This window comes from Mangifera indica, chromosome 13, assembly GCF_011075055.1.
Source record: "Mangifera indica cultivar Alphonso chromosome 13, CATAS_Mindica_2.1, whole genome shotgun sequence".
NCBI classification, from domain to species: Eukaryota; Viridiplantae; Streptophyta; class Magnoliopsida; order Sapindales; family Anacardiaceae; genus Mangifera; species Mangifera indica.
In genome coordinates, this window is record NC_058149.1 from 13,173,995 (window position 1) to 13,197,988 (window position 23,994).

Consider the following 23,994-nt stretch of genomic DNA (forward strand, 5'->3'; position numbering starts at 1 on the left):
AATATTAAAAATAAACTAAAATAAGCTGTCGTCTTCGTCTCCCAAGACATCTCCGACGTCGATCGGACCTTCAAATGGGAGGAAAGAGATCACCGGAAGGAGAGGTTGCTTCGGGAGGGAGAGGTCGTCGGCAACGGAGCCGGAGAGGTCGTCAGAGATTTCAAAACCAAACCCTAGAGTAAAACTGCGATTTTTTAAAACTTAGGCTGAGGAAAAATGTTAGTTTTTAAAGTTTAGGGGGGTAAAAAGAGATAAAATTTTTAGGCGTTAAGGTTCTGTTAAATCTAACCTGTCATGGGTGGGTGTTTGATGTTTTCATAATTAAAGAGGAGGACATTTGAGAAAATGCTAAACCTTGGGTGGGAAATAGCTGTTTGGCCTAATTATAAATTACTTAAAATATTATTAGTTATAAATGATTATTATATTTGATAAAATTATATAGATATAAATAATTATTATATTTAGTTAAAGATAATAAAAGAATATTAGTAAATGATTTTATTTAAATGATCTTAAATATAACTATTTTTAAATATTTTTTATATTAATTAAAAATAAATTTATTTTTGTTTCAAAAAATTAATAAATAATAATATAATTATAATAAAATCAAAATTAATTTAGTAATATTTTAATACCTAAGATAAATATAATAATCAGATTAATATCTATATTATCTATTACGTTAATATTGATCATAAAATATTATCATAATTTTTTATTATTAATAAATAAAATAAAATAATATAAATAATAAAAAATAAATTATTTAGATAATTTTTAATTTTTCAGAAACAAACAGCCTGCTGCGGGAGCAGTGGGCGAAGGCAATGGGTTTGGTCTTTAAATAGTAATTTAAAAGAAATTCAGAACTACTTGTGGTGGATACTATCATGTACGTACGTGGCAGGTCCGTATGAATTTAATATTTTATTTATTTATTTTATTCGTCCTTTTACTAATACTAGGAATCAATAATTATTCAAACCAAGCTCTCCTCCCGTTTTTCAATCTTTAAAGTCAATAGTCATTACATCAAAACATACTTGTTTAATGATAAAAACTAACAATAATCACCTCTTAACCCCCAAATTACACATTCCAGTATAATAGTTAAATTATATATTAAAAATTTAATTTATTATATTATCTATCAAATATTATATTATATAATTTTTAAAAAATAAAATATTAAATTATCAATAAAATAATAAAAAATTTTAATTGATATATTATTATTTTAAAAAATATTACAAATATTTCATATTTTTAAAAATTTAAAATTTTTTATATATACTTATACTATATTATTATTTTCTCTAAAATAATATATTGATCTCTACTGATAATATATATCGTATCATATGATATATCTACTGTATTATATTAATTCGATACATTTTATGATTTATATTATTTTATACTTGTATCATCACGTATCATAAGATACATTTTATATATCGTAATCGTAGTATACGAATAATCATGATAAGGATGGATACATATCTTGAAACTAATTTTATCTATTTTTTACTTACAAATAATTGTTTTACTTTTTATTCATTATATTATATTTTATATATATATATATATATATATATATATATATATATTTATTTACTTTAAAATGTTTTTATGGGTTTTACTTCTCGTTCTTTTGTAATTGCAAAACTGACATTTTAAATATAAAACTAATTGTCTCTTTGTCGTCTCTATTAGGGGTCTATTTTTTTTTCATTATTTCTTTTTTTCCATTTGATTCCTTCTTACCATCACCCTCTACCAACACCATTCAGCCTAACGTTAGCCCCTCAACACAATCACAGTGCAACCACACCCCCATCCTCACCAATTCAGCCTAAACCAATTTTCATAGGCAAACACCTTTATTCACTGGATTTGTTTTGTTGGGGGAAATCAGAGAGATGGGTTCTGGGATGTTGAGTTACCGTTTATTGAGAATAGGGCATCGTTCTATTTGCAAGGGAGTGTGCAAGGCTTTGCATTTTTTGTGTGTGCAAGATAAAGAGTGGACGATCGGTCTATTAGAATCATACCTTGATCTGATGATAACCACTATCAAGGGTAATATAATAAATTCCAAAAGTAAAATAGATAGTAATAATATAGTAATTATAATATTTACATTTATTCTAGAAATTAAAGAATTACCAATTAGGCGAGACAATATTGGTTTCCCTAAACCTAGGGTGGAAAATGTATTTTTACACTTTATTAATCGAATTTACAATCAGTTTTAATAATAGCAACATTACGTACACTTCAAATGAGTATCAAATAAAATATTAGATATTATTTTATTCTTAAATCAGAATTATTCAATCAGGAACATATTATCATTAGTACCACATTGTTACTATTGTAATTACATATAATTTTATAATTACTCTGTGTATACACTTTGAACATACAAATAAATATATATTTATATATATTATTATATGATTAAATAATTTTAAATTAAAAATAAAATAATATCTAATTATATGATAATATATATATATTTATATATCTAAAATAGATATACATAATATTACTTGTAATTTTGTTGCCCAAAAACTGATTTACACAGACTTGACATTTAAATGGGCTGATGGGCCGATGTGATCCACAATGACGTCCAAATGCGGAAACGACACGATAAGCAAAGGGTAGGCCAAGAAATTGCAGGATAATTAGGCAAACATAAGAAACAATCTGATTCGAATCACAGTAGCAAGTTACAATGCTGACAATATTACCAATTGTTTCATCTTCTTCTTCTTTAACGATTCCGGCATTTCTTCGTCAAAACCCGCTCTTCAAATTCTCTTCAGTTTGCATCATCAACAACAGCAATTACAGATATGACAAAAATATCTCTTCCTCTTATAATCCTTCTCGAAGACTTGCTCTCTTTCAACTTGGCACTGGTAAACACTACACACAATCTCAAATCTCTTGATTTTCATATTTTTAATTGGTAAATCATTGAATAAGAGATTTTTATTTTTATTTTTATGGTTTGCTGTTTTTCGTTTGCTAAGCATAGCGAAAAGTTTTGAAGTATCTAGGAAAATTTGTGCATCAATGTCTGAGAATTTGATATTGATGCAAATCTATTTAATTTAATTGCAAGGTTAATACTTTCTCTCATATGGTAATTTGTAGTCTTGGTTACCAGGGTTATGTGTTTCTGGTGTCTATGAAATATTTTTAGAAGAAAAAGGAATGTGGATATGAATCTTAGATTATTCAGCTGGCTCTGTTAAGCTACTAGTTTGGGTGCGTCAGCACAATCTTTTTTTGCCAAAGAGTTTTGTTTGTTTTTGACTTAGCTTAACTGAAACTGGGGATAACTGCTGAATGATAAATTCAACCGAGCCAAATAGTTCCAGTTAGCCCTTTGTAATGGAGGTTCTTGCACAAACTAAAAATTTTTAATTGAAGGAACGACATTGAGCATTTTTGACATTGAGCATTTTTTAAGTTTTAGTTTCTTCCTTCTAATAAATTTGTCGCATTTATCCAGCTATCCCTCAATCACAGTTGTTTGATGCTAAAGCATCTAGATTCTTAAGAGCAGATGGAAGTACAATAGAGGCCAGCACATCTGGAAATATGGCACCAACAAGCACCACTGTCACTGAGCAAAATGCTTTAGAGTGGGTTAAAAACGACAAGAGAAAAATGCTTCATGTCGTTTACCGTGTTGGAGACTTGGAGAAGACTATAAAGTATGCTCACTTGTTTCAGTAATTCCCATCTTATGTATTTCCTTTCAGCGACATGGGGATTTTTAGTTTTATAAATTACTAAATAGCTTGTGAATGCCCACTTGTTTAAATAATTCCCATTTTATGTATTTCTTTTCAGCAACGTGGGGATTATTTAGTTTAATAAATTACTAAATAGCTTTATAATATTGCAGATTTTACACTGAATGCTTGGGAATGAAACTTTTAAGAAAGCGTGACATACCAGAGGAGAGATATACAAATGCTTTTCTTGGATATGGGCCTGAAGATTCCCATTTTGTTGTTGAACTCACTTACAGTAAGTTATATTTCTATATCATTGTATTTTAACGCTAATATGGATCTTGTTTGTCAATGATATCTCTCAAATACTCCAATCCTTGAGGTAGGCTTTCATATTTTTATGTTTTTATGTGTGCTATTTTCATTTTTTTCTTCTTTTGGATATAATTTGGTGATGCTTGCAGATTATGGAGTTGATAAATATGACATTGGCACTGGGTTTGGCCATTTTGGCATTGCAGTAGAGGATGTGAGTTCCCCTCACATGAAATGATTGCATTCCTTGTCAAGTTAGACTAAGGTAATTGATTAATCATTCGCTTTTTTGCAATCAAATGTTGTTGTGTAGGTTGCAAAAACAGTGGATCTTGTGAAGGCAAAGGGAGGCAAAGTTACAAGGGAACCTGGTCCTGTTAAAGGTGGCAAAACAATAATTGCTTTTATTGAAGATCCAGATGGTTATAAATTTGAACTTTTGGAGAGGGAGCCAACGCCTGAGCCCCTATGTCAAGTAATGCTTAGAGTGGGTGATCTTGATCGCTCTATCAATTTCTACAAGAAGGTGAACAGTATTCTTTGCCTTTTAGTAGTTGCTGTCTTTATTAAATATTAGGACTCTTATTTGCTTTGTGTTCTGGTCTTTGTATTTCCTGCTTACTGAAGGCTTTTGGCATGGAACTTCTCCGCAAAAGAGATAACCCTGAGTACAAGGTAAATTTACAACTGCTCACTAACAGACTCCAGTATCTTTCAAGTTTTCTGGTTATTTGTTTATTCTAAGGATAAATGTGTCCACTTTGGTCTAAGTACATGGTTCCCTTCATGAATTTTACCCTGCAACAAAAGTGATAAGCAAGATTCATCAAAATCTGGATCCCGTACCATCTTCAATTATCCCAGTTATTTTTCTAGAGAGGTAATCAATGTTGGATGAATTTGATAGATTGGTTAGTCCTACGTTTTTTATTCTTAAAATTTTGATGTATTTGTTCACTCCCATCATTCATACTTGTTCCTTTTTCTCCTGTAAACATGTACTGTGTGCTGAATGTTTCCCACAGCTGTGTCTTTGTTAGTGATGAAACCAAGAAGGGTTCCCAGTCATTTGAAAGATGGGAATTTTAATATTGCTGCAAAATTAGGTAGTATTCCTAATAAGTCTATTGTGTTCTGACATGTTTGCTCTTGCTTGCAACATCTGCCCAGTCTTAAGGTTATCATCTGCTAGTTGGTGCTCTGATTGATTTTAAGTTGTTTTGTTTCAGTACACAATTGCCATGATGGGATATGGTCCTGAAGATAAAAATGCAGTGCTGGAACTGACATATAATTATGGGGTCACAGATTACGACAAAGGAAATGGTTATGCTCAGGTCAATTCTTCAACTTTCCTGCTATATATTTTTCTTAAAGAATTTGAGCAGCATGTATGTGATTCTTGCTAATTGTGCTTGTTTTTATCGGAATCACATCTCATCCCTCATCAGGCTTATTCAATATCATTATATGGAGTCTAATTATTTGAATTTTAACAGATTGCAATAGGTACAGATGATGTTTACAAGACTGCCGAAGCAATCAAACTGTGTGGTGGAAAGATTACTCGTGAACCTGGGCCATTGCCAGGTATCAGCACCAAGATTACTGCTTGCTTGGATCCTGATGGTTGGAAATCGGTAGGGTTTATATCTTGCAGTCTTTCTTTTAACTAAAAGAAGTTCATTTATTCCATAGTGACAGTTTCTGTGGCTTAGGTGTAATAGTTTTTCTACAAAATTGAAGCCCTTGAAGGCATAGTTGTGATTTCAAGAAAAAAGATCTTAAATAAAAGAAATGGAATGATAAGAAACAGAACCTTCTAAACTAGGGCTCCTCAGGAGCTCTTATTGATGAGCTTTTTTGGAGAACTCAGGAGGCAGAACTTGTTTTATCTCTCACAGATGGGGTTGCTTTCAGTAACTTCACATTCTAGTGAACTAATCCTGATTGATTTTTCTAATAGTGATCTCAATATCAATTAAATGACTATATGGTCAATTCTAAGTTTTATGATTAAAAGATGACAAACATTTGTTAAGCAATACATGCATTTTAGGGTTTTAGCTTTTTTTTCCAGTACTTGCTAAAGTCATCCTGGGTTTAGTCTCATTCTTTTTCTCTTTATCCTGTAGGTCTTTGTTGACAATATTGATTTTCAGAAGGAGCTAGAGTGACCATGACATCATTTTAGCTGCTAAATCACTTGATTGAATCTATGGAGATTCATAACAGTTTTTTTTATTAGAAATTGCCTTCTGCTAAACTTTATATTTCCAAAATGACCTAATGATGGAATATTCGTAATTCCATTTTGTAAATTTTGTTTTGTATTAATTGTTGTAAATTTATTATTGCCCTTTGATCAACACACACCCAAAAGGAATGAAACACATATTCAAGTTATCTGCTTTGCGGAATTGAAACTTTAATGTTCCATCAATCCAAATGTAAACTTTCATCTTAGAATTATCTTATGTTGGCACAGATATTCAGCATATACTGGATACCATCAATCCACATCTGTTTGTCACCTTTATTTCTGCATTCAAATTCTATTATCCTGTCAGCTGTTTTTATCCCAAAATATTCTCTCTGCCCGCTGCTGTCTTCCCTCTCCCTTCCGGACCATCTTGGAATGTCACAGTAGACTTCAGAGACTACACCTGCAACCACAGCATGGCTCAACTCAGTTGACCAACAGATTCAATAAGGTAATTGATTAATTATGGCTACGGGACATACATTTCTTCTTTTTTGTGAATGTTCCTGCCATGTGCTTGCTTTTCATTTTAGCTACCACCTGTTGTTCAAAAATTGAAATCATTTTCTGAGGAAGAGTACAAATATGCCTAAAAGTAAAAAATAAATGCTTTGTGTTGAGATCCCAGAGAGAAAGCTCATAATTGTTGTTGTTCAAATACTTTGATTAAATTCATTCATTAAAGTTCTTTGGACTAGTTGCTTGGATTTGTTGGTTTTCTGCATTTTACCTGCAGATTTGTATTAATGTTGAAAGAAACTTGCTTCCAGTGTAAATCTCCTGCATTCCACATTTTACAAATACTTAGTTGTATGGTTTGCTAATATTACTTCATTATAATAGTTTCTGGCACTATTTTTCTTTTTCCTTCTTGTGAAAATATACCTTTCCTTGTACGTTTGAGAATTTCCTCCCCACTAGATACAAATTTAAGTGCCGTTGGGATGTTAGATTCCTTGCTTTCTTGCCGCTTTTCATCAGCTAGACCAAAGGGTGTCATCCCATTCCCCTTCTGCAGCCTTGCCCTTAAGATGGAAGCTCCTCGTAAGGCTGCACCATCAAGTTTTTCTTAAATAGACAATTGCAACCATTTAGGAATGTTATATTTTAAGTTAAAGTTCGATTGTGTCCGTAATCTGAAGCTTTGCAGCCTGAGTGTGCAGTTTACTAAATTTAGTCAACTTTACGTGTCAAAGGTAGCAATGTTTTAGAGGCAACTGAAGAATTATGCATATACCTGTAGCTGCTCCAGCTGTTAGGGTCATGATATCGCCATTAGTCCTTGCGTTAATTGCAGAGTTGACAACTGTTAAGATTTGCTCATGATCAGCCCCCATGTCCTCTGCAATCTCAATGCAATGAGATGCCACTAATGCTGCTGCAGATGCAACCGCAGCTGATGTTCTGGAAGATTTCTTCTGGTTACCTGTTGCCATTTCCTGTAAGGTTGTATCTGAGGCAGTAATTGCTGCAATGGCGGCAGCAACCCCTACCACAGATACAGCTGCGTGAAGTTGGGCATTATGAGCCCGAATCTCCTGCTTTTTCCTTTCCTTCTGATCTTTCAACCATCTTCCCACTGTTCGCCCACGCACTAAGCTCTTGTATAGCTGTAGCACATAGATAACAATAAGGATGGCAATGCAATGGCTAAACTGAGTTAGAGGACGTGGAATGATGAGATACCCCATTTTTGAGCATTTGTTGATTGGAAATAAGTTCCGGATGGAGTGCTTGATGAAGTAAAAACAATTCCTGTACAGATTAGAAAACAGGCAGTACTTGTGTTTGGTTAGGTCAAACTTTTCAGTTCGGTCGCCAGTGAGCAAATACCCTTTTCTATCCCAGTTTAATGGAGGGTTAAGATTTGAACTAATTTATGAATGACATGAATCTTTTACGAAAGAGCATAGGAGAAAACATACCTTCATTTCTTCGCTGTCTCTTGGAGAAATCGGAGGACTAATTTCATTAGTTACCGGCTGTTGGTAAAGAAGCCATAACGTTCAGGTTATGATTGACAAATAGAACATGAATGTTTGAGTTCGGAAGTGAAAAGAATTCTTCAAATTAAATAAGGGTTCTTACAGATTCCCTGAAAGCTGTGGAGCCTGCATCTTGTGTTTGAATGCTGACAGAAGATGAAGATGATTTATCAATAGGGTTCAAATTAGCAATGTTTGTGCCTGACAAAGCCTTGGAGAGCTCCATGGCCGAGAGGCTCCATGATCTAGCCAGAAACTCCATGGACTCGGTAGGAGTTTCGGGTGCAGCGCCTGATGAAGGTAGCCACCTAGCAGGGCCATTTTCATCTATATTTTCCAGCTTCTGCGTTGAGCTTTTCATGCTGCATGCAACTTTTCATGCTAAGAAAGGAGGCAATGGAAGAATAAGAAGATGAAGAGGAAGAAATGGTGAGTCAGATATTTAACATTCTAAGTTGCTGCATATATTTTTGTTTATTGAGAAAAATTAGTCAAGGAAAAGGTGGAAACAGTATTCAATACTGCAGAAAAATGGCCCTCATTAAAGGGAAATCATATCTGTTCTGATCAACTACCAGAATGGAGAACCTTTTGTTTTTTATCTTTCTTTTGTGCTTTTATACATAAAGAGATGAAGGCCAGTTTTTTGAGCGGCGGGATTATCATGACTTGGTCCTCTTTTGTCACCATTAACACTCTCTGTCTAAAGTAAGAAACTGGGGGGTCCTTGTGGCTCCTGTAAACTCCAAAAACACCCTCTAGGCAACGGACTGAGTGTCCCGAACATAGAAGTAAAACTTTAAATCCTTTCTATGATATTTTAAAATTAAAATTTTTACTTATTTAATGTAATAATTATAAAATTGATTATTAAATTTGAAATTTTACTAGTTTAACATAATCAATTTAATTTCAAAAAAATAATTCAATTTAAATAAAAAATTTTTGTTATGAAAAAAATAAATTAACACTAATGTTTCAAGAGATAGTTTGAGAGGTAAAAATAATGTGTTCAAACGTGAGAGTATGAGTTTGAAACTCACGAATAATATATCAATCAATAAACTTAAATTTTATTTATTTAATATGATCACTTCAGCTTTGGAGAAAAAGGGTTAAATTTCTATCAGATTATTTATAAAGAACACAAAGGAAGATGTGTGATTGGACAAGTTTAAGAACAAAAACTGTTAAAAGTATCGTCATCTTCATTTCCCAAAAACAAGTTGATGAATATCATAGCAAACTTCTGTTCCTTGGCAAGCTCCTGCCACGACTATAGGACTCTTACACATTTTTGCTTTTGTCTTTTTTCACGAGAAAAGAGAGTTAAAGAAGTGGAATGTAATCAATTGGGAAAGCCATTACCAACACCTCTTTATATAAGCTTTTATTCTTTTATGGTTAGTGGAGTAGACCTTAAACAGCGGTCTCCAAATGGCGTCAAGTAGCTTGGTTTCGTTAAAGAAAGGCCAAAAGACAATTTCCCACCCAAAATTTGATGAACGAACAAATTTTCATCATTTAAAATTTTAAAAAGTCAAATTTTCTAGTTCTATTAGTTAGTGGGTCTATTTAGTTTTCCAAAAAATATTAACATTTATTAAAATTACAAGAATGATATTAACATTTATTATAAATATTTATTAAAATTACCAAATTAACATTAACACTTAATATAAATATCAAATTATCAATACATTGTTACCAATGTAAAAATTTATCATTGAAAACTCTTAAAAAATATTAAAGTCCTAACCAATTTTAGAACATTAAATTGTGGTAAGCTTTTTATTTTTTAAAGGTATATTTGTTATTTTTGAAACTATTGAGACATTTAAATTTTAATAAATTCAAAAGCACCTTCAAAAATTTTTCAAGTTTTCAAAAACCCCTTAAAATTTTTTTAATGCCCCTAATATTTTCAAAAATTATGTTTGTTCCTCAAACTTTTGAAAAAGAATAAATAGAAAAAATACAAAGAATAAGAAAATATTTTTATCTTTTCACTTAAAATAATTCACTAATAAAAATAAATAATATATGAAAATATGGTTTTTTAAACTTACGGTAAATTATATTTCACTTAATGATAATGATGTCGGCAAATCTTTGGTGGGAAGTAGTCTTTTGGCCCAAGAGAAAAAGATACATTTTGGCAAATGGGTTTGGTATGTAATTCATATTGAAAACTTTTTCTGATTGGGACTTCTTTTCTTTTCAAAATAAAGTTAATGATCCCAAGGCTACCACATGAACCAAAACCCAATCGTATATAAAAATAATATTTTTTCTGAGTAGAACCTAAAGCGTCAAGTCCTTCTTATCTTTGCTTTAAGTCGAATCACGTTAATTAAGCACTAAAACTTGTACAAGTTTAGTACTTTATTAAACCAATAGTTGTCCAATCATTGAAATTTAGAATTCCAAGATGAAACCACTGCTTTTATTTTATTATATTATATTTGGCAGCCCTTTTTTTTTTTTTTTAATCTTCGGGAAGTCTATGTTAGAAAACTAAGATTATCTTGGTCTTTTAACAGCTTACGCATGGACAAAGAGTCATAAGAAACGTACGTGTCTTGCATCAACTCCTATTAGTGCTATCTCGTACACATTAAAAGTCTTAGAAGACGTTGAAATCCCAGATTTATTTTCCCTGAAAAAGATACACAATAGTGTGACCATAAATTTCCAAAGCCAAAAATATTACAGAAAGACTTGTTCCTGCAGTCTTGCAACAACCGAGGCCTAGCAAAATTTAATAAAAGAAAAACTAGGAATATTATTTGCAATACAATTATGAATACCTAGTTTTGAATATCCAAATGATGAGTTATTATGTGATTAAGTGTTAAATTAAAAATAAAATAACTCTTAATCACATAATGACACATCACTTAAGTATCCAATTGGATACTCAAAATTAGATACACATAACATTGCTCATAGTATTTGTTCCCTGAATATTACATTGGAAGAATCAAAAATAAAAATTTCTTCGTGAATTCTTCATCGCATTTTTAACCATATGAATGATGCAATGCCATAAAATAAAAAAAGAAGAGCTAGCAATAGTAAGTGCATCAAATACCTTATAGCCACTAAGATATTAGGTCTCAGAAATCCATTCAACAAGCAAGGTGGGCTCCTCCCTTCTATATATAAACCTTCTTTCATACCAAATCTGAATCATATAAATCTGGCAAACAAGACACACAAAGCACACAAATTCCACAGAATTTCAATATACAGTAAAATGATAGTAGTAATTAAAATAAATCCCATAAAACTTAGCAAGATAATCCAGTACCTGAAATGCTGGATAAATCCTTTCATTTTTCAGATTCTGAAGGATGTGGGTACCTAGACTCAAACTGATCCAGGTAAACATCCAGCATTTTGTCCCAAAAACAAAAAGCAACAAGGATAGAGCATGAGAATCCTGAATTAAATGAAATACATCACCAAAACAACCATATAACTCAACAGACTTTTTCATCTATTAACAGAAGAATGGAAGAAACTTTACATATAATCCATTGAATAATTAAACACGAATCTGCCTTCATTCATTTTTCCCATTTATGCAAGCATGAAAAACCAAGCTTCGATGGGCCAGGCCTTGGCACCATCCAATGTGTCTGTGCTTGTAGTCACCTTATAAAAATTACATGATACGATCTGTCAGCTCTTGCAACAAAGAATTCAAGCAACCCAAACTTCACAAAACTTGCAACATTGTGTTTCCAGATTCCTTCAAATCATGGCTGAAAAGACCAACATCAATGCTTAGTGGCTGATGAATATCACGAAGTCTATAGTATACCACAAGATATTGCCAAACAAATAACCATAAAAAAAAGAGACACAAAAAGATGAAAAGTTCCAATACCAATTACTTAGCAGAAGAATTCCGGTATAATGATGGCATCCAGCTGCTTGAAGCACCAGTTCTGTTTCCGATTGCACGACCAACATTTGCAGCTTCTTCTTGCCCCTCAGGGAAATTTCTTTTGAAAGCATTGGGCATGGTCAATGAAGTAGATGGCACTGGTACATTGCTCGTGTTCTGCAACAAGCACATTTTATGCCAGGACTTATAATTACTGGATATAAAGAGAACCCCATCACAGTTCAACTTCTAAATGCAACTTATAAATAGAGAACATGCTCAATTCAATGATTATGTAGTATCAACTTCAACAGGCATAAAAGTTATGTACATAAGTTTTACAGCATTGATGACTTACATGCCTCTCAACCGGGTTACTGGAACCCACATTATGAGATATTGATCTATGCATATCCACATGTGGACGAGTGAGCTTATATGATCCCCCCTGCTCCATAACCTCACCAGAATATGATGCATCATTGACTCCTAAAATCCAAGAATGAAGCCAAAGTATGATGGATTTTGCAAAATAAGATTTCAAACACTTAAGAATCAAATATGATATTGCCAATTATAAAGAATCACATAATACATAGCATGGATATAAAAATAAATACCAACATTAAACAAAGGTTGAAAATAACCATTGCACACCAAACATAAAACCAAAATGACAGTGTGAATTTCTTTTGAAAGTTGTGCAATCTACTAAACTGGGTGAGGGGTCCTCGTGGGAGGAGCCCTTTTTAACAAATCTGGCAGCCTGGTGTTTCCAGATTTTAAGATGCATAAATGTATTGGTCATCATCAAGTACAAAACAAAAGCTTCTCCTATCTAATGGTAGATACAATACCATGATAATTACAAATAGAAGATCTTAAAATGATTTTCTTTCCTTGATTATAATCAGTACTTAACAGCATTATATATTTTAATCAACAACAAAAAGAAAGGTTATTTATATAATTTAATGAAAAAATTTAGAACCATCTACTAATGCTCTACCAAACAAAAAATTTTGAACCATAAACAAGGCAGCCTGGGAGCTTACCCTTAAGTTTATCAGTATCAATAGGCCTTGCTCGACTGCTAATCACCCTAGAAGCTGGCAGCAAATCCTGAAAATTTTCATATGTTAAAAACAAACCACAAGGCAATAGAAACATGAAGTAGTCTAACTGTGATTCATAAATAATAAAGAATTTTCTGTTCATGCCCAAAAATCATTTGACCTCACTTATTTTGTTGATCAAGTTCAAAGCAGAGGAATACTTTGAAACCCCTACAACCCTGGTAACCAAAAAACTTGTGAGACATATTCTGTCCCAAGTAGACAGCCGAAAAGTATTAAAGCATAAGAATTCTTGCTTGGAAGAAAGGGCTTATCCCCTTGGGTTTATCTATAAGTCAAATACAAGTCAAAATAACTTTTATTGGGAGAACTTTAAAAAATTGAAGGAAAAGTGTTTCAGAGAACTTTGACAAATAATGCAAGCTTATGCAGACAAGCCTTTAAAGTAATTGCAAAAAAATAACTGATGAAAAACACATTGTAAAGAAACTAACAGAAGATTGAGCCGGTGTCTTTGTCTTTTGTGTCTGCTGGTACTTCAGAATGGTCCAGTCAAAGATGTAATCGAATTCAAATCCTGTCGGATATGGGAATAACAATGTAAATATAACTCCAAGAGATAGAACATTCAAATTTACAGTGTGCCCACAGTATGAGACTTGATAAGCCATGGAATGAAGAGGAAAATATGAACATGATAAATTTGCATAGTCAATTACCTTCTCGAGTAAACAAGTCATGGAACAGGCGTTTCAAGAACCCATAATCAGGTCGTTGGTCAAATGTTAAAGAGTGACAATAATGGAAGTAGGAAGCGAATTCCACAGGATGAGACTTGCACAGGACCTTTAGAATATAGATTCCATGTCGGCTTAATTTGTCAAAGTAGTAACGTTCAAGCAGAAAATTTTAAAAAACAAAAATTGCTTCACCCACAAATAACAGCATTGCAGAAAGTAAAAGTTAAAGATACTATCAATAGTCCACCAGATTTTTTCCAATAAATGAAAGTGAAAATACAATTCAATTCCAAAGAAAAAACACAAAAAAGAATCATACCCTATAAAGGTTAAACTAGAACAATGATGTAAAAATTGAACAGTTACAACTAATAGAGTTTTGCAGTAAGGAAAGAAAAATCCAGAGCCAATATAATATGAAGAATTGAAGATGTATTATTTCTCCAATTTGAGCCAGGAATAAAATAAGAAAACAACAACATACCTCAATAGGGGTCGATACCTTCTTCTCACATATTTTGTCATACTTTTGCTTTTTAGTAGCTGCTTTCAGACCTTGCCAAGGGAGGCTAAAAGAAGAATCATTCTATCAGAGTCATATGGTGAGAATCATATTTTATAGTCATAACATCCTACTCCCTGAGTTATATAAACAACAGTTACAAACCAAATAAAATCGTGGTTCACTACAGCAATTAGAATTCACATGGACCAAAATTAAGAGACAGGGTTCCCAAAAGTGGAAAATAAATGGACGTACCTTCCCCGTAAAAAGTACAAGAGAACATAGCCCAGACTCTCTAAATCATCCCGTCGGCTTTGCTCTAGAGAGAGATAAAAAGAAAAATATATGACAATAGCCACATACCTCTCAAGTCCATGAAATAGAATAACAAAAATATCTGTACTCACCAATCCCTAGATGAGTATTGCAGCTTGCATAACGAGCAGTCCCCGTTAAGTTTTTGTTCTCTCTGAATGAGTAATAGAATAAGGGGAGATAAAAAAAACATTAAAACTTGTAGCAGGAATATTTAACTTAGAAGATTTGTCACATTGAGCTCAGAGTGCCAATATATAGAGAAATATGACAGCTTTTGATACCCAAGCTGCCTAGGCAAAATGAACATCCTGGGAAATATGCTGGAAGTAAAAGGTCAAGACCACAAAAACCTTACTTTCAGATAGGATAATAAGCTATAGCATACACCAGAGGTGTAGCCCTTATAGTTCCCTATCTGTTCCAACAAATCACATCCTTTCAGAATATCAGTCACGTGCAGAATTAATTTCAGTAATCCATACAACTCTTCAGAAACTTTTTAAGAGAAATTTTATAAAATCATTTTAAAGTAGTTCCTCTTCTATCTTATTATAATTGGATTATTTTTTATTACAGTATGATCCTACGTCTCTAAACAAAAAGTCCAAAGTTCATATCTACATATTTCCTAACTAATAAAAATTAGGGTACAATAATAGTTATAAATAATGCAGTGCACATGCAAGTGACGTTAGTAGAATTTCAGGGTGCCAAATTGAATAAATAAAAACAAGTTAAAGAAACTGAATAAACAGTGAAAAACTTTCTTGAAACAAATGGTAAATTTAGTCCAAACGAATTTACCAGTGATAGAATCTTTGGGAAAACAAAACCAAAAAATGTTTTAAAAATAAGGTACATAACATTAACTTCTGTATCTAGAGCACCACCCAAAATCAACATCAACAAGTAGACAACAGAAAATGCAAAAACCTAAGAGCGCATATATATGACCTCACAATGAAATATTCACCTGTAAGGAATATGGCGGTTTGTGGTGGGGTCTCGATATCTTTTTGCAAGTCCAAAATCAATAATATAGACCTGGAGATACCATATAAAGAGAAATAAAATATGAGATAACAGAGCAATTCATGCAAGTCGGATAATCAAGTAATATGCCAGAGCACAACAATTACCTGATTTGCTCTCCTGCCAAGACCCATGAGGAAGTTATCTGGTTTGATGTCTCTATGTAAAAACCCTTTGGAATGCACAAATTCTATCCTCGTAATCTGCAGTAAGGTGAACCCAATAATCAAGTGCATTAGAATATCTGCCTTCTGATTGTTTGTTTTTTTATTATTCCCTTTATCCAGGTTCATGTAAAAAACTCTCATCTTACTTGTAATAGTAAACCCCAAAATACTGATTATATATAGGCTGACTACAACAACAATCACCCCCAAAAAACAAGAAACAAGTTTGCTAATTACCATCTGATCAGCCAACATCAACACCGATTTCAGTGAAAACTTCCTCCCACAATAGACAAACAGATCTTCAAGACTTGGTCCTAGCAGGTCAAGAACTAGAACATTATCATCCCCATCTACTCCATACCATTTGATGCTCGGAACACCACCTGAAGCAGAAAAAACATGTCAAACCAGCAAAAAAGATAGCACATCAACACAGACAAACAATCCCATTGTCTCATACTTCCTCCTTGAAGATGCTTATATATCTTGGCTTCATATAGCAGCTGTGGATGTTTGGTCTTGTTGTTTTCCTGCAAGACCAAAAGGGAACACAAAATGTAATCCATGCCCATAACTTCTTTAGAGGTATTTAAATACAACTGCAGCCAATTAAAATTGTAAACACAGAAAAAATTATGACAACTTGGTGCAAAATTTGGAAAAAGAAACTAATAACCTAAAAGCTTAACAAGCCAAAGGAAACAAAGCTGTGTAGCGAAATTTATGACATATTTTACCAAATCGTGATAAACATCTAAGGCTTGATACTTAAATGAGAAGGCAGTCCTGTCTAGTATTTTAGTTTGCAAAATCAGTGACCGCAAAACTTTTAGGTCAACCGAAAACAGATCATATCCACGAATTATACAAAAAGATTCACCAAGAACTTCAGTCTTATTCTTCATATTGAAAGTTGTCCGTAAACACAGACCAATATGCTTAAACTTCATGCATTTCAAACAATTATAGTCCAAGCAACTCACAATTTTAACTGCCACGATTTCATTGGATTCGACATGAGTGGCTGAAACAATTAAGAAAAGAATAAAGGAAAAAAAATAATCAGTATCTTGAATAGTTAATAATGATCAAGAAAATGAAAATTATACAAGATAATGGAATATACCAAGAAATATTTCACCAAAAGATCCGCTTCCAATTTTGCGACCTAACCTGTACTTCTCTCCGATGATTCTCTCCATGTGTATATATCAGCTCTCTCTTTTAGCTATAAGCTTTAGGATTGAGTTGAATTTGAACGTGAGAGAGAGATTTAGGGTTTTGAGTGAAGAGTATTAGGGAGAGCGTTCGTTTAAAAAATGAGGGGTTTTTTTTATTTTTGATCCTTTGAAACTATACTCGGAAGGTAGTTAGGTTAAAATTTGCTTTGTGACAACATATCATTGTTAAATTTTTAGATCATGAGATTTGCATGACGGCTTCTTTAGATCCTTTGGATATTTTTTCAAGTAATCCAAAAATTATTGACACCGGAGATGATAAAATTCAACCCACCAAATCGAATTTCCAGCCCATTAATCTTTTAACAGAAAAAAAAAATATTTTTTATATGGATGAAAACGGAATTAAAAATAACTAAAATTTTTATAATAAAAAAATAAAATAAGAGAAAAATAAAAATAAATATATCTTTAATTTACCTTTTTTTATTTAAATATTAAAATGTCTTTATTATAAGTAAGAAAAGGTAAAAAGATTTTCACAAGAATAAGATGAAGAATCCTTATAGTCCCATAGCAAGAATAGGAAAAGATTTTCTCTATATAAACAGACCTATATATTAGGGTATTCGGCCGCCCTCCGCCTGCCGTCCCTAAATAACTTCCTTGTAATATGAATTCACAACCTTGATTCCTTGTCACCTTTTCCAACATCAAAATTTTCTAGACATCAATTGTTAATGCATTAAAATATTATAAATAGACAATTCAGCCAAAAAGTTTTCTAACATTTTTTCATTGACCCTTCAAGTGGACAGCCAAGGCTATGTAAGAAAACGTGATTCCTTGTCACCTTTTCCAACATCAAAATTTTCTAGACATCAATTGTTAATGCATTAAAATATAATAAATAGACAATTCAGCGAAAAAGTTTTCTAACAATTTTTCATTGACCCTTCAAGTGGACAGCCAAGGCTATGTAAGAAAACATGATTCCAATCTGCAATTAAATGAACCCACCAAAATCAGAGAATCCACGATCACTAGAAATTACACCGTAGGTGGAGTACTAACAAACTATTAAACAATGTGACAAACCAGATGAAGCACCAGAAATTCTGATACTGAAACCAGCCCAGTTGAGGATACCACTAAACATACTACTGCATTAATATGCAAATATAGATCTCTAATATGAATGCATCATCTCTTCTCTAGCTGCAAAAAGGCTGCACCTCAGATGAACATCAGCAACTCAGGCCTACTATATATGTTATTCTGCTCATCCTCCAGCGTAGGATAAGCTGCCACAAGTGCATCTTGAGAGCCAATATATAGTGAGTTGTAAATCTTCCAGTAAACTTCCCTAACCTTCCTAGATGGATGGAAAAGCCCCTGCAGACAGTAGTTCAGTACAATGGCTGCACCCAAGGCAACCCTCATTCCTTCAACGGCTTCCATGACTGCATTTATGACATGAGGGGAAGTCTCAAAAATATTTGGCCAGACATAGTTCAGTAAGTGGACCAGAGCATCCTCACAACCCAATCCAGCAACTCCCAAAGCCATGTGCTTGACAGCAGATGCGGCAGTCTGCCTGTGAACCAAATCTCTGTCCATCAGGGCATCCTCAAGTAACGGAGTCACTGCATAGATATAGTCCTTGCCCATTTCACCAATGTACTCAAACAGGAAGGAGAGAGATTTCAAAACACCATTCTGGACATTGAGCTCAGGCACACGGTACTCATTCATTAGGGCTGGCAGAACTGTAAAAGGGGAACAAGTTTCTGCGACAATTGCGATTGCCACAGTAGTGCACACACGATTCTGACGTTCCTGCACCTTGAGATTGTTTAATAGAGTAGCCAGGACATCTTGCGGCCCAATGGCTTTAGCAATATACCCAAAGGTGTTCACAGTGGCTCGTCGAATACCCTTCTTGTGGGCTTTAAGCATCTCCAGAAGTTCAAAGCATATCCTCATCCACTCCCTAGCTGGCACAAACTCTGCTCCACGATCAGCAATGCGACCAACAAGATCAATACAGTTTTCTTGGACTTTCTCATGTCTATTCTTCAAAATTGGAGTCAATCTAGGAAGTAAATCCTTAATTGGAGGAGTCATTTTTGTCATACCGATAACATTCACAATGGCCTTGAGTGCACCCAAAATTGATCCAAGAACTTCAGGATATTCTTCTCCCAAATATTCGTATAATACAACACCAAGATGACCCATCAGTTGCTCCTCTTGGCACTGCTTCATCACCACTGCTATCCTTGAAATAAGATCTGCTGCCTGCTGCCTCACCTTGGCACTCTTGTTATTCAAGCGCCACTTTATGGTACCACAAATCTGGGGAAGGTATGGCTTCACCCTCTGCCCAAGAGAATTCACAACTGCACCAAAACCATTAAGCATGACATTGGCATCATCACTGGTCTGCTCTTGGAAGGCATAAAGAATGCCATCAATAAGAAGCTCTTCCAACCTAGCATCAATATCAGATGCACCCAAATTAGCAACCACCTTTTCGATTGTTTCCATAACCATTCGCCTATAAGGTTCACTCTCATCTTTAAGATCCTCAACAATTCTCCCCACTATATCAGCAACTCCGACTTTATTTGCAATCTCTACAGTTGTCTCTACAAGCTGCTTATAGTTTCTCCGATCTAAAGCCATTCTTCTAACCCAGAAATTCCGAAAGAACTCAGGAAGAATATCACTTCGAATATAATCAGCTTCTACACCCTCTGTACTCACACACTGCTTTACCACTTTCAACACAATTTTCTTCATTTCTTCATCAGGAGACTGGAACTCTCGTATCAGAATAAACATAACTTCCTTGGTATAGTAACTAGCATAAATTGCATCCATCAGGGGAATGATAAAACCAATAGCCTTCAAAAATGCTGCCAATACCTTACCACGATGTGACCTAATACCCTTCCACAATGGCTTCAAGACAGAGTCAAAGCTTTCAATACCATATGGAGCAGCAGCCTCAGCAAGGGCAGCAAGAGACAAAGCAGTAATCGTCCTCACCTTCTGATTCTCATCATTCAGACCATGTTCAATAATCTCCACAAGTGACCTAAGATGTGGAAGAACAGCACAGCCAATCAAGATAGCAATCTGCTGTACAATCTTGATCCCAGTGTGACGTGCTTGCCAGGATTTCTTACTTTGACACACAGCTTTCAAGAACGGCAACAGTGCAGGAATCCCAAGAGCAGATGCAACAACACTAAAGGCCCTAGCAGTTGTGTTCCTAACATACTCATCAATGTTGTCAATATCTGGACGCATAGCAGCAATCATAGTAGCCAAACCTGCTGCCTTACTTAGATTAGAGATAATTTCTCTTCCCTCAACACGAGCATAATAATCCTCATCAATCAACAAAGGCTCAATAACAACAAGAATCTTATGAACATAAGGCCTAACCAACTCATCAAGCTTGTACAGCACCCTATCAATAACCTTAACCAAAAGATGCCTCTCCTGATCTTCCAAAGTGGGCTGCATAAGTAGAGGCAAAATACGATTGAATACCGGACCTGCACCAAACTCTCTTGCTTTGTCAGTAAGCTGTCTCAAGGCAGTCTTCCTCTGAGGAGGGGTGCCATTCTTCACCTTCAATAACAGCTTCATAATTTTTCTCTCTTTCTGCTCCTCGGGTGTCAATTCCTCTTCCTCATCCTCGTTCAATAAAGCCCCAAAATACTGGTAATCCTCAGGCTTCATAAATGGCAATCCACCAGGTGCTTCCTTTGGCACATCAAACTGCTGCCCACGATTCTCTTCGGGAATTTGATACAGGGGAGTCCCAAGAGGTGTAGGTGTTGCAAGTAGCTTCCTTGCAGGAGTCCTTATTGGCACATAAGATGCAGGTGGCTCCAAAATCTTATACCCTTCTTGTGGAAACATAGCATCAAGCTCTTCATCAGTTAGGGGTCGGTTTCTTTCTTCTATATCCTTCTCCCACCTCAGTAAATTATACTGCTCAGGTGTTATAGAACCGCGCAGATTAATAGCACTTGGGGTAGGAGTTGCTACGTCCATTGCTCCCACAGGAGTGACACCTGGTGTATAAGCAGCGGCAGGTGTGGCTCCAGCCATTGGAGTGGCACTGCCCATGGTGGCAGGAGTCTCATCCCACCTTGACCGTTGTCGTTTTGGTGTTGGAGTGGCCAAACCTTTAGGAGTGGCATCCCAAGTCATTCCAGCTGGCGTGGCACCAGGAGTAACCCCACCAGATGGAGTGGCATCAGCATCCGCTACACGTCCTGGTGTTGGGGTCTCATCCCATCTATTTCGTCTGCCCACTGAAGGAGTAGAATCAGAAACTCTACCAGGCGTGGGAGTGGCATCCCACCTACCGATACCGGGCGTGGCATCAGGTAAATCCCAATCCGATGTAGCTTTAGCCTTTTTGGCAGGCGCAGCAGCAGCATCAGTATCCTGAGACTGATCCCACCTATTCCTCCTCTTAGGTCCCTCAGCTTTTGCAGCTTCTTCCTCCTCTTTCTTTTTCTTCGCGATTGCTTTTAAAGTCTCTTCCTTCTCTCTCTGCAACGCTTGCTCTCTCATGACATCAGCATAAGTCCTTACACTCGGATCAGGAGTCTTCTCTCCAGCAGCAAACGCATCGTGCCGCTCCGGCGAAATCACACGTTGCAACCTCCGTCTTCTGTACTCATCTTCACGATCAATAATCTTACCCGGTTTCTTAAACCCTAGATTACTATCATCATCGTCAGCACCACGAGGAATCTCATTAAAAAGCGACTTGGGAGCCGTGTAAGATGCGAGTTTCCGTGCAACCTCGGAGTCCATGGCGTCGAGATTGTTGGCTTCGTCATCGTCGTTAACTGGAATCGAACTGACGTAAGCATCACGATCAGCACCGCCATAGAGATCGCGATCGTAAGTCAACGAGGTAAGTGAAGCAAGTTCTTGCTCCATTCGTCTACGCTCTTCTTGCGTCTTTGCGATTTCTGTATCCATGACTATCGATGAGGTTTCTCGAACCCTACAAGATTCAATGAATTCGAAACTAAATGAAAAATGAAATACAGAGACGAATACGAAATAACAACAATTAATTAAGATTACCTGAGCTGAGTCGAAAAGAACGAGGGAGCTTGCCAGTTTCAGGGTTTTGAGGTGAGCTTGACGAAATTTGGGGACAGGGGTGACCTGGCCATATAAATTTTGGGCTTGAGATAAATGAACACCGACTAAAGGAAGGTCCGTTTGGTTTTCAGGTTGTGCAAAAGCCTGCTTATCATTGGGCTGCTTGATTTTTATCTGGCCCAAATCTACAAATTGGGTGGTTGATATTAAATATATGAGCAATACTATGTGTATCCACTTTGAGTACACAAATATATACATACTCATATATGTCATCATATAATTGGTTATTGTTTTATTCTCAATTTAAAATCATCCAATCACATGATGACATATATAAATGTGTATATATTTGTGTACCCAAAATGGGTACACATAGTTTTATTGTAAATATATATATTTTATTTATTTTTAACCTTTCATTTCATAGGAATATAATAAAATATTTATAAATGATAGGCTAAAAGGCTTACTCCCACCCCAAGTTGTTGTAGCTCTGATCCAAACTCACACTTGTAAATGGTTAAAATTAAATAATCAATTAGATTTGAAAGTAAAATCATAAAACTTTATTAATTTTTTTATTTATTTAAAAAATTAATAATTTTTACTTATAACTAAATTTTGAAGTATTACAGATTCTCCTATCACTTTTTTTTTTTCTTTTTTGGTCTAACAAAATAATTATTTTCGTTTCGTTTTTATATAAAAAATGTATACGTATAATTTTATTATTTTTGAAAAATAATAAGCTCTGGAAACAAATTGTTTGATCCATCTATTTGCAGTGTTTTTCTTGATGAAGCGACTGAGTTCTGTTATGCCGAACTAGTAAATGCATGTATGTCCACCATCATCGCCACTTTTTCTTGGCCGGAGTAGGAAAGGCAGCGGCAAACTTGCTATTAAGTTTCACATTGAGTTCACTGAAAGAGGAGGCTTATGCTTATGGTTCTTAAAATGGAGAAATCCATGAAAATTAAAGCTGACATGACTGAAGAAGATTAGTATTCAGCTGTGTAGTCATTAGTTCAACAGACTTCGAGGCCTACACTACCTTCTCTCTTTTGGCGTCACTGAAAACGTATTAATCTCTCCCCTAAAATCTGCATCAGATCTCGTAAATCACTTTTAACCAGTCCTTATCATAGGCAAATTAGCCTACGCTAACATTGACTTTGGATGAATTATTTATCTATCTAACAGGCCGCATAAATTTACGTTTGCTTAGTTCATCTAAACAAAGACAAGACAGATTTAATGCTCCTACAAGTCAGTCTTCTCATTTCCCAGCTTATTAACAGGAAGAAGAGTACACCAGTAACGTTAACTTCACCAGCTTCTCCTCGCATTTAGATTTGAGGGTCTGCCATTGCTACTGGTCTTGCAGCCGCAGTAGTGGCTGTTATCTCTTGTATTCACACAGGACACATGCGCACAAGGAACCATCAGTTGATAATTAGAGAAATTCCTCAATATTTTATATGTTCCTCGGACGGGTCAGATAACGTTTCCACATTATTTCTCTCACGTAAGGATTAAATATGGGTCTTATTTTACATACATGTTCACTCTCACCTCCGATAGGATTCAAACCTTGGT

At 34.7% G+C, this 23,994-nt stretch overlaps 4 protein-coding genes across 8 annotated transcripts; 1 reads left to right on the forward strand and 3 right to left on the reverse strand.

The window, feature by feature from the left end:
• Window positions 1-2,694: 2,694 nt before the first annotated feature.
• On the forward strand, window positions 2,695-6,485 carry LOC123194641 (probable lactoylglutathione lyase, chloroplastic). Its single transcript, XM_044607961.1, has 9 exons — window positions 2,695-2,936; window positions 3,536-3,740; window positions 3,935-4,059; window positions 4,229-4,293; window positions 4,393-4,605; window positions 4,707-4,754; window positions 5,309-5,416; window positions 5,579-5,719; window positions 6,215-6,485. The coding sequence occupies exons 1-9, from the start codon at window positions 2,750-2,752 to the stop codon at window positions 6,254-6,256; spliced, it is 1,134 nt and encodes a 377-aa protein (XP_044463896.1). The 5' UTR covers window positions 2,695-2,749; the 3' UTR covers window positions 6,257-6,485.
• On the reverse strand, window positions 6,463-9,113 carry LOC123194640 (VAN3-binding protein). The gene is made up of 8 exons (XM_044607960.1): window positions 8,431-9,113; window positions 8,268-8,324; window positions 8,029-8,097; window positions 7,580-7,952; window positions 7,228-7,392; window positions 7,073-7,122; window positions 6,825-6,882; window positions 6,463-6,745 (listed from the first exon to the last, which is right to left on the reverse strand). The coding sequence occupies exons 1-8, from the start codon at window positions 8,686-8,688 to the stop codon at window positions 6,549-6,551; spliced, it is 1,227 nt and encodes a 408-aa protein (XP_044463895.1). The 5' UTR covers window positions 8,689-9,113; the 3' UTR covers window positions 6,463-6,548.
• Window positions 9,114-10,889: 1,776 nt separating this feature from the next.
• On the reverse strand, window positions 10,890-17,470 carry LOC123194639 (casein kinase 1-like protein 3). Of its 5 annotated transcripts, none has more exons than XR_006497312.1 (18): window positions 17,190-17,470; window positions 17,047-17,087; window positions 16,524-16,593; window positions 16,298-16,446; window positions 16,001-16,096; window positions 15,835-15,905; window positions 14,951-15,012; window positions 14,799-14,862; window positions 14,523-14,607; window positions 14,018-14,144; window positions 13,793-13,875; window positions 13,278-13,344; window positions 12,581-12,711; window positions 12,223-12,399; window positions 11,988-12,097; window positions 11,641-11,704; window positions 11,422-11,529; window positions 10,890-10,986 (listed from the first exon to the last, which is right to left on the reverse strand). XR_006497312.1 is itself a non-coding variant. In XM_044607958.1 (15 exons), exons 1-14 carry the CDS (start codon window positions 17,263-17,265, stop codon window positions 12,226-12,228), a joined length of 1,296 nt encoding a protein of 431 aa, XP_044463893.1. In that variant the 5' UTR covers window positions 17,266-17,469; the 3' UTR covers window positions 11,809-12,097; window positions 12,223-12,225. The 5 variants fall into 5 exon arrangements, 1 of the variants encoding a protein (XP_044463893.1); XR_006497311.1 differs by having other exon boundaries at window positions 11,641-11,772; XR_006497310.1 differs by having other exon boundaries at window positions 11,860-12,097; window positions 17,190-17,469.
• Window positions 17,471-18,162: 692 nt separating this feature from the next.
• LOC123194637 (splicing factor 3B subunit 1-like) lies at window positions 18,163-22,497 on the reverse strand. Its single transcript, XM_044607957.1, has 2 exons — window positions 22,372-22,497; window positions 18,163-22,288 (listed from the first exon to the last, which is right to left on the reverse strand). Exon 2 carries the CDS (start codon window positions 22,261-22,263, stop codon window positions 18,481-18,483), a length of 3,783 nt encoding a protein of 1,260 aa, XP_044463892.1. The 5' UTR covers window positions 22,264-22,288; window positions 22,372-22,497; the 3' UTR covers window positions 18,163-18,480.
• Window positions 22,498-23,994: the final 1,497 nt, after the last annotated feature.

What these genes read in the sequence shown, in the direction of transcription:
- LOC123194641 (XM_044607961.1), top strand. Translation starts at nt 2,750, where the DNA reads ATGCTGACAATATTACCAATTGTTTCATCTTCTTCTTCTTTAACGATT. An exon ending in GACTTGGAGAAGACTATAAA is followed by an intron (nt 3,741 to 3,934) that starts GTATGCTCACTT and finishes ATAATATTGCAG; the next exon opens with ATTTTACACTGAATGCTTGG. An exon ending in ATCCTGATGGTTGGAAATCG is followed by an intron (nt 5,720 to 6,214) that starts GTAGGGTTTATA and finishes TTTATCCTGTAG; the next exon opens with GTCTTTGTTGACAATATTGA.
- LOC123194640 (XM_044607960.1), bottom strand. Translation starts at nt 8,688, where the DNA reads ATGAAAAGCTCAACGCAGAAGCTGGAAAATATAGATGAAAATGGCCCT. An exon ending in TCTCAAACGTACAAGGAAAG is followed by an intron (nt 7,123 to 7,227) that starts GTATATTTTCAC and finishes TGTGGAATGCAG; the next exon opens with GAGATTTACACTGGAAGCAA. An exon ending in ACATTAATACAAATCTGCAG is followed by an intron (nt 6,883 to 7,072) that starts GTAAAATGCAGA and finishes TTTGAACAACAG; the next exon opens with GTGGTAGCTAAAATGAAAAG.
- LOC123194639 (XM_044607958.1), bottom strand. Translation starts at nt 17,265, where the DNA reads ATGGAGAGAATCATCGGAGAGAAGTACAGGTTAGGTCGCAAAATTGGA. An exon ending in TAAGCATCTTCAAGGAGGAA is followed by an intron (nt 16,447 to 16,523) that starts GTATGAGACAAT and finishes TTTCTGCTTCAG; the next exon opens with GTGGTGTTCCGAGCATCAAA. An exon ending in TGATGTTGGCTGATCAGATG is followed by an intron (nt 16,097 to 16,297) that starts GTAATTAGCAAA and finishes ACCTTACTGCAG; the next exon opens with ATTACGAGGATAGAATTTGT.
- LOC123194637 (XM_044607957.1), bottom strand. Translation starts at nt 22,263, where the DNA reads ATGGATACAGAAATCGCAAAGACGCAAGAAGAGCGTAGACGAATGGAG.